Below are 10,368 nucleotides of genomic sequence, written 5' to 3' on the forward strand. Positions count from 1 at the left end.
TTTTATAGCGTAAAACATTTACTGATTTTGAGACTGTTGTGTCATCCTGTTTTCACAAAGATTACAAATACAGTAAAAACTTACTGGTTTAGAAAGTATCTTTAAAATTTCATTTAATTGTATGATGTAAGTGTATGAATGTATGTGTGTGTGTGTGTGTGTGTGTGTGTGTGTGTGTGTGTGCGCGCGCGCGCGCGCGCTCTCTCTCTCTCTGTATTTCTCCTGCCTGTACAGTTCAGATGAGTTGCACTGGTTCTTACAGAACTGGGGTTAATATTTGTTGTGTAGTGCCTTCAGGGTGGTGGGAACCATGCTACATTTTAAAGGACTTTAAAAGCCTTCAGAATCCAAACTGAAGACAAAATTTTCAGATGTAGTGATGGTGGCAAATCCTTTATGGGCTGGCTGCTCAGGTCTTAGAAATCATCAGAAAATTCATGAAGGAGAAACAGCTTATGATTGTAAATAATGTATTAAGTCATTCTATACATTGTCTATGTAAGAGCAACAATGCTTAACTTCTGACCTCTCTAGAGCACTTCTCAAACGCTTTTGTCCTTGATTGATTGCTAATGCCTCATCTGTATTACAAAACTATCCCCGATTCTTTAGATCTCTTTTACTTAGGATAGCATTGTGTGCAGCTATTGTAATTAGGTAATTTTCCATTACAGAGGCTGTTAACATTCAGGGATGTGGCTATAGACCTCTCACAGGAGGAATGGGAATGTCTAGACTTTGCACAGAGGGCATTGTACATGGATGTGATGCTGGAGAATTACTACAATCTAGTCTTTGTGGGTAAGAATGTTCTCATACAATTCCTGATTCATCCTTTGTTCCCCCATTTTGTGTATAAATAAATTTCATTGAACTGTCTAGAGACTCCCAGCACTAAGGGAAATTCTAGTCATTAACTTAACTTTTTTATGATACTTCCTTTACATTTTTTTGTGTTATTTATTATGTTTATAGTGTTCTGCCTACATATATGCTTGCAGGCCAGAAGAGGGAACCAGATATCATTGCAGATGGTTGTGAGCCACCATGTGGTTGCTGGGAATTGAACTCAGGACCTCTGGAAGAGCAGCCAGTGCTCTTAACTGCTGAGCTTTCTCTCCAGCCCTATTTATTTAATTTTTGAGAGGTGTTCTCAATGTGGAAAATTCCTTTCCGAGAATTCAAAGGGGACCAACTGCCACAACATGATTTTAACCCTAGCACTTTGTATTACTGAAGCAAGAGGGTTATATATTGAGCTTGCCTCACAGTGTGACTCTGTCTCAAAATCATAACAAGAAAATAGAGAGGAACATTCTTCATATGATCATTCAGAGAGGTTCTTTGTCAATGTTCTTTATTGCTTGGTCACTCCTTTGCCCTACAGTGTTTAGATAAGAATGAGAAGCCTATTGTTGGTCCTTTTGTTTGATACATATCACATTGGAGGTTCTTATGAGCTTCCATTTAATGATTGTTAATCAGAAAATGCTTTTCCTGAGAGTTTCTAGTTTACATGTTGCAGAAAACATCAGTTATTGAATCTTCTACTCATGCATTAATCTCTGTTATTCCAAATTGTATTAATTTTCCAGAGAACCATTGCATATGTGATAAATATGAGAAGGTCTTGGATCACGGCACAAAGCATATTTTCCATGATCATGTGAATATCCAAGAGAGGCCATTTCAATGTAATGAGCTTGGCAACGGTATTCATGAATCTTCTGAGAGTACATGCTATGACAGAAATGACATTGCAGAAAAGTACAAGAACGGATTTCTTAACCACAGAGAGGCCTCTGTTGAATCATTAGATACAAATAGACATGCAAGTGGGAACACTGGAGAAGAACCTTACAAATACAAAGAATGTATAAACTCTTTAGATTTTTGTTCTATCATTAGTCAAAATCAGATAATCCACACAGCAACAAAAGAACAGAAAAATACAGAATATGATCAATCTTTTGACCCTGAACATATACTCACACTGAAACGAGCCGGTAGTGTAAAGAAACCACAGCAATGCAAGAAATGTGGACAAAGTTTCAAGATGTACTCAAGTTTCAGTAGACATCAGAGAGCTCATACTAAAGAGAAATCCTATAAATGTACAAAATGTAATAAATCCTTTCTGCATTTGTCCCAACTCAAAGTGCATTACAAGATCCATTCTAGAGAAAAACCCTACAGATGTACAGAATGTGGTAAGAGCTTTTTTCATACATCAGACTTAAAAAAGCATTACAGCTTCCACACTGGAGGGAATACTTACAAATATAATGATTTTGGCAAATCTTTTATCTGCTGCTCAGGTCTTACAGAACATCAGAAAACTCATGGAGGAGAGAGACTTTCTGGATGTAAAAAAGCTACTAGCACATTCTATACAGGGTTACACCTCCAATACCATTGTAGAATCTATACAGGAGAGAAATTTTTCATATGTAATGAATGTGGCAAATCCCTTTGCACGTATCCAGGTCTTAAAAGACATCAGAGAATTCACACAGGGGAAAAACCTTACAAATGTAATGAATGTGAAAAATCCTTTACCCAGGAAGGCAGTCTTAGAACTCATCACAGAATACATACAAGAGAGAAACCTTTCAAGTGTAGTGAATGTGACAGATGCTTTGCCAGGAAATCCTATCTTAGAACTCATCAGAGAATACATACAGGAGAGAAGCCTTATAAATGTAGTGAATGTGACAAATCATTTACCCAGAAAAGCAATCTTATAACTCATCAAAGAATCCACACAGGAGAGAAACCTTACAAGTGTAGTGAATGTGACAAACTCTTTACCTACAGCTCTCATCTTAGAAGACATCAGAGAATTCATACAGGAGAGAAGCCTTACAAATGCAGTGAGTGTGAGAAATCCTTTACCAATGGCACAGAACTTAGAAGACATCAGAAAGTTCATACAGGAGTTAAACCGTATAAATGTGATGAATGTGACAAATACTTTACCCAGAAAGGCAGTCTTAGAACTCATCAGAGAATTCATACAGGAGAGAAACCTTACCAGTGTAGTGAATGTGACAAATCCTTTATCAGGAAAGTCCATCTTAGAATTCATCAGAGAATACATACCGGAGAGAAACCTTACCAGTGTAATGATTGTAACAGATCCTTTACCCAGAAATTTAATCTTAGAATTCATCAGAGAATTCATTCAGGAGAAAAACCTTACCAGTGTAATGAGTGTGACAAATCCTTTACCCTGAAATTTAATCTTAGAACTCATCAGAGAATTCATTCAGGAGAAAAACCTTACAAATGTAGTCAGTGCGAGAAGTCTTTTATCCAGAAAATCAGCCTTAGAATACATCAAAGAATTCATACGACAGAAGCCTTACAAATGTAATGTATGCAGGAAAGTCTTTACCTGCATTTCAAGTCTAAGAAAACCCCTGAAAATTCATAAGTGGGGACAAAAGTGTCTGTAGGAAATAATGTGGCACATGCTTTAACCAAGCTCTGTCCTTAGCTGCATTGGAAGCTTCACACTGGAAAATCATGAACATGAGAAACTTGTGAAAACCTTTAATAATGATTAATCTTGGAAAGCAAGACATTATGTTGAGGGAAATTCTGAAAATGTGACAATGCAAGAAAATTGTCATTAAAATTTTTTGCTTGTTCAACCTCAAATAGTTCATCATGAAGACAACATGCAGAAGAAGCCTGAAGTATATGCTATTGTGTAACAGTATCCTAGAGACTGAAATGATACAGTTTGAAGGGAAGCTGATTAAGACAGGAACTACGTCATTCAAAATAACTTAAAAGAAATCCCTGAGCCTGACAAGATTCAGTATGCTTACCTCAAATGAAGAAACCCAGACAAATCATGCCAGTTAGAAGGAAATTTTGCAAATTGAGTGACCAAGACTGGATGCTCTTAATCTGTAGATATACGTACGTGCGCTGTGGGTATGTAGTATTCATTAGGTTTATCCCATGCTCATTGGATTTTAATGATGGCAACTGTCCTTGTGCCCCTTTTGCTCTGGTAAAATACTACTTCCTCATGTTTGTTAAGTAAGGCAAATAAAGCTGATTAAGTCAACAAGTTAAAATTGGTTCTGTTTTCATTTCCCAGTTGGGGTGAACAGATGCATGTATATATGTTGCACCTCTCCAGAAAAAGTGTTTCATGAAGCATGTACTGAACCCATTAATTATTCCTGCAAACTTGTAAACAGAAAATTGATACTAGAGCATCTGTTCTCAACATGAGGTTTGCAACACCTTGGATGTCAAACTGTTCCTTCACTGGGGTTGCTAAGACCATAGGCAAACACATATTTCTGATGGTCTTAGGAACTGAGCCACTGTTCTTCTAGCCATTTCCAGGCAGGTAAGCCCACATGCAGAAATGCCCATATATGACCATCTGGAACTGTATTAAAGGGGTTGCAGCATTAGGAACTTGGTAGCATTGTATTAGAGTGAAGGCATTTGAGTCAACTAAAGTAGGGAAGATTGTGCTCAAAGCTCCAGGGTTACTGCCACAGTAGTACTTGAGTAAGCTAAAGGACTCTCTCTATATAGAATGTGGATGGCTTGGGACCCTCAGAAGGCTGCTCTTTTCCTCGCATTCTAGGAGGAGTGATAGAGAGGTGTGCAAAATGACAAATGAAAATTCAGCTACAAAACTTAGCAACAAATTCATGCAAAGTGGGTTGTTTCCATGCATGGCTCTGAACTCATACTAATGCTCCACAATTCGACTTAACTCCAACCACCCTCAGAAAATGCTACCCATGGGCAAATACTACTGATGTTGTCATGGTGTGCTCTACATTATCACCAAAGAAGCCCCAAGAAGTCAATTTCAATTACTTTTGTTAAATCCTTTACACAATGCTAATATTGAAGACATCCCAGAATATTCATCGTGAAACAAAACTCAATGAATGTCTTTGCTAAGGACATAGCTTCAGCTTAATTTCATGTGTGAGTCCATCCATACAAATAACATGAAATTCTGAAGCTTTAAACAGATAATGTATAAAAAAGACAAAATGTACATATTTATAGACAGCTTATGTGTGCTGAAAAATCAATTTGAGGTACTGGGAAAGTGTGAAAAAGTATTTAGTCTAATGCTAAAGCATTTTATTAGAATATTGACACTAAAAACAGGAAGACTGAGAAATTGTGGACCTTAGGTATGTTACAGTGAGCAAATCCAAATTACATAATTCAGATTTCAATACAAGTAGAAAGTCATATTCACAGGAAAATATTTTTTGAGAATATTTTGGTGTTCTCAGCAATATAATTTTTTTGGAAACATGGTGAGTGCAATCTTACATAAATTCAGGCTCCTGTTTTTAAATGATCATAGATAATTTCTGTCAGTATTGCTACATCAGGAATGTGTTAAAGCTTAGCAGACGTGAAAGTTAGGTCTCTGGACTGGCTGGTAACAATCTGGACTTTACAACCAGTGGCCAGACTCTGGGGATTCCAATTTCAGGTGTTTGATGGATTGAAGCCCCTCTGCTTGATTACCTTCTGATCATTATCCTAATTCATCACAGATTTAGGTGTCATTTTAAATTTGTAAACATGCAAAATGAAAAGATACCTCACCTTGTACCCCTTACACTATATTATGCTCTTCATTTTGTAACCATGTACACACACCGTTCTTGTCTGTGGTGGCCACTAACACGTGCCAAGCCTGTATAAAATTGGTACACTGACAGCTGAAGGTGTGTGGAAGAGTGGATAGAATGGGGTGGATGCAAATCAGTGGGCCAGTGACAATCATCACAATTGATGGCAAATGAAACAGAGGCTCTGGAGGATTGGAACATTCAGCAGTATTTTAAGAAGGGTATGGTCAAGAGCCAGATTACAGGAGCCTGGTGGGAATTCCTAAGGGACCTCCAGGACCTACATTTTTAGGAATCAGACATCATCTAGCAGGCACAGGAAAACTCCTTTCAGCTGTAGGACAGTCTGGGCAACAACTCATGAGTCAACTGTGCCATGGGATGAACAGAAATCCAGTGCACTGCACAGCTAAGAAACTGGCATATTGAACTGGACCAGAGGTGTGATGAGTTTCTCTGATTCTTAGCAGTTGGATGCAGGCTCTCAAAATAGTGTTATGTATACCTCTACCTCTGTCAGTAAACTTTAGATCATATAAAATGGGACTTATCAGGGTCCTTTTAATTTATCATATGGTTGCTAGTATATTTACAGAAGATAATCTATGAGGATTTGCATTATCTCTTGGATGCAAATAGGTTTTTCATGTTATTGTGGCAATTTCAAAGATCTTGGTATTTAAACTTACAAATGATTTCAAACTTTCTCTGTTGTATCACTTAACTATTCAAGGAAGTTTCTTTTATCCCTGGAGATTAGACACACACAAATAACTGTTTAGACAATAATTCTAAGAGGAACCAGTACAGATTTAATTGAATAAAAAAATGTAATTTCCCCAAGTCCCACAATAGTGGTTAAAAACACTACCATTTACTAAGCAAATCTTTACTCCACATTAATTTTCCAATTGTCATGTATGCACACTGGGATATAAATGCTGCATTAAGAAATGTGTGTTCATTGGTAAGTTCTTAATATTATACATTAGAGTGTGGAAAATTGAAGTATATATGATTCTAAAGCATATCAGACCACACTATAGTTACAGTGACAAAATGCAGTATAGATTAGTACAAAATTGAAAAGCATATTTTAAATAATTCTGATCACTCAATGGTATCAGTAAAACTGACTCTAATGGTCTTTTGTCTCCTTGGCACAACAAAAGCACTCTTCCCACGGATGAATGGATAAATTGCTTGGGTGTTATTTGGTTTTAGCTTTGTTTTGTTAAATATTTCAGTCTGTTGCCCTGTCTGTGTCATAAATCACCTTGTAGACCAGGTCTGGACTTGGGATCTACTTGCGTGTCCCTACTTACTGCTAGGATTAAAGCACTGTACCAACACAGCTGACTCAAACACTCTTTGAATTACAGGTCTTGATGTTTCATTTTAAGGCTGCATACTTATTTCAGGAGGAAAGGCAATGTCTAGACACTGCTCATGGTGCTTTATACAGAGATTGGTTGTTGATGAATTTTTAGTAATATCATTTCTGTGTAGCTTTGCGCCTTTCCTGGATCTCACTCTGTAGACCAGGCTGGCCTCGAACTCACAAAGATCCGCCTGCCTCTGCCTCTGCCTCCCGAGTGCTGGGATTAAAGGTGTGCACCACCACTGCCTGGCTGTAATATCATTTCTTTGAGTGCACTTATCTCTCTTTCGGTTTCTATTGTTCATTGGGTTTTCCATGAAACTACTCTGCAAGTTTATGAGCTCAGTGTAAATGAGTCTCACTTATCACAGTGTAAATTTAGAACCTGAGAGGAGAAAGAAATATCACATGGTTCTTTGTCTGCTCTTCATGTTAGTCCTTTTGCCAGGTGTAAGACTTCTTTTACTTTCAGTCCATGATAAGTTAAAACTCAGTAGTGTATAAATGTCATCGCACTCATTCAGTTCCATGCCAACACTTGGTTTTTGATTGAGCTGCAATTAGGAGTGTTGGAAATTCAGTTATGCTAAGTGAAAATGCTCCCTAAAAGGAGTATTTTAATACTGTGACATTGCATGACAATTAAGGAATCTTTTGTACAAAACCATGTATTTAGTTTTCTCTTTATTTACAGAGCACAATGCTGTGTTAGAAATACAAATATTGTGTAACATTTCTTTCTCATAGCCTGGACTCACTTAGAAGCCAGACTTGCTCACATGTAAAGCAGAACAAAGAGGTCTGGAAGGTGGAGAGAAAGCAGACAGTACCACATGTGCCAGTTATTTTGAGACAATTTATTTAGGTGTAGTGAGAGGTTCCAGTGACATTGGAAGTGGAGTGGGGAAGGTAGTTGGCTCAGCAGTTAATAACACTTGCTGTTTTGAAGAGGACATGCACCACTGATGACAACCATTCATAACTTCACTTACAGTAGATCAGATGCCTTCCTCTGACCTCAGCAGGTATTTCAAACCACTTGAAAGCACCAATAAGTATGTACTAAATATGCTTTACATTGTGGGTCATGAAGAACATGTTCATCTATATAACAGTAAGTTTCCTCTGCCTGGACAGTAAGAATAATGATTGTGACAATTGATGGAAAAAAACACAGAGACTCAGTGTCAGTCAAAATCCAACTTGTTGCAGCCACCATGTATATCATTACAACCCTATCAAGTAACAAATGCTCCCACTAAACAAACAGACAAAAACCACAAAAGCGTCACCAATATCTTAAATATGTTTTTGTGTGAAGTTATTAGGAGTCAAAACACGTTCTTATAATAATCAGGTAGCTTCAGACACCCCTGTCATAAGGGAAAAAAGAGAAAATTCAAGAACAGAATGAAATAAAATTTATAAAGAATGAAATGAGCTGGAAAATGTCAATGAAATATGAAATAATTCAAAGACTGGAAAAGTGATACAGAATAAAAATAATATGATATAAGTTGTTTACAAAGATAAAGTTATTTCAGAAGCTCATAACTGGACAAACACTGAGAACAACTGACTGCTGCCTGCATAGCCTATAAAGTGAAACTGTAAGAGCTGGAGAATGGAGATGTGAGCTATGAAACCCTGTCTCTTGAGATATCTCATTGGTGCAATCATGAACACATGTAAGGGCACACAGGTGAAGCCATGGAACACATGGCAGCATGTAGATTAACAAAAATGGGCTGAGTTTAAGTGTAAGAGCTAGTCAGTGGTAGGCCTGAGCTAATGACCAAGCAGTTTTAATATAAGCCCCTGTGTGTTTATTTGGGTCTGAGCAGCTGCGGACCAGGAGGGACACAGGAAAACTTCCAGCTACAGAATTCCTTTAATTCTTATACTCTCTAGGGAACTAAAACATTTAGTAGTAGGATTCACAACAGGCTCTTCTAATTCTATTTCTATGTAAATCAATCAGTGATGCCAGCATAAAGTATATTATTTCCATGCCCACTTAACATAAGCCCAGTTCTGGAATCCTTATCATCCCTGAAATGAAACCTATGTGGTAAATTAAGCCTGCCTTCCTCATGAATTTGTAAGCACACAAGTCTATCTCAATAGCAACTGGGGATTAATATATTCTTTGATCATCAGGGACAACAGAAATACATTCAGAATTGCAGGTCTTAAATTCATGAATAACATTTGCCCTCACAATAATAATGGGGGAGGGTAAGATGGAGACAAGGCTGTGCTACATAGGAAACTATATTTCAAGACTTAATATTGACTGCCAAAACAAGAAAGCCATAGGAAGCAGTTTAGAAGACAATATCAGAAGCAGTGAATTGAAGGCCTGCATGATTTCCATATACAGTTTTTTAAACTTTTTAATTAAATGTATAGCCTAGGCTGGCCTCAAACTCATGATCCTCCTGCTTCCACCTCCTTCAGCAAATCCTACTGGCGTGCGCCACCACAACCGACGATATACATTTTATTAAATGTGGACATGACACTGATCTGGGGTGCACTTACAAGAGAAGCAGCCATTTTTTTTCCTTGTTGCTCTACTCGGCATTTCTGTCTTAGGAACAAATACCTGAGCTCTTCTCAATGTTTCAGACAAAACAATTTAATACAACCCTGTTTAGAAACAATGCCAATCTTCATACAAAGAACCAAACACCTAATATGAACAGATGTCTTGTCAATATTCCCACAGTCAGGAAAGCATGGAAGGGTATATTTAAAGTGGTAAAAGAAAATAACTGTCAGTCATATCACTGAACCAAGAACATTTGGCTCTAAAAGTTATGGAGAAAGAAGTACATCTGAAGAAAGTTATGAAATAACACAGGTCATCTATGACAGCATCATGGCAGATCATAATTAGAGCAAACTATACATAAGAAGAACACAAGAGAAATTATCCATGCAAAAAAAAATCACAGACCAGTTTCAAGGATGGAAATAGACAGAAATTATTTTCTAAGTTACCCCAAAACAGATTCAAGTAGATTTCCTGCAACAGATGCAAAACTATTTCAACACATAGAAACAAGTCAATATATGTCACCACATATAGGTTCAATGAGAGAAAAAAATTACCATGCCAACAGATTTATAAAAAACCTGTGGGAAAATAATACATTTTCCAGTATAAAAGCTCCAAAGGGGAAAATACATCAACACAATAAAGATAATGAGACATTAAGCCTAACATTTCACAAAATTAGAAGGCTGGAAAAATCCCATGCTAATCAGAACAGAGACAAGGGTGTCAACTCTCTCTACGCTAACTCAACAAAATGTATAAGTGAACACATGGGGGGAGGAGAT

At 37.3% G+C, this 10,368-nt stretch overlaps 1 protein-coding gene across 1 annotated transcript; it reads left to right on the top strand.

Annotated features, from left to right (window-relative positions):
- The first annotated feature begins 1,516 nt into the window (after positions 1–1,516).
- LOC118576621 (zinc finger protein 260-like) lies at positions 1,517–3,376 on the top strand. Its single transcript, XM_036176815.1, has one exon. It carries the CDS (start codon positions 1,517–1,519, stop codon positions 3,374–3,376), a length of 1,860 nt encoding a protein of 619 aa, XP_036032708.1.
- Positions 3,377–10,368: the final 6,992 nt, after the last annotated feature.

This window comes from Onychomys torridus, unplaced genomic scaffold, assembly GCF_903995425.1.
Source record: "Onychomys torridus unplaced genomic scaffold, mOncTor1.1, whole genome shotgun sequence".
Lineage (NCBI taxonomy): Eukaryota > Metazoa > Chordata > Mammalia > Rodentia > Cricetidae > Onychomys > Onychomys torridus.

Excerpts from the sequence above, each read along its gene's own strand:
- LOC118576621 (XM_036176815.1), top strand. The coding sequence starts at position 1,517 with ATGTTGCAGAAAACATCAGTTATTGAATCTTCTACTCATGCATTAATC.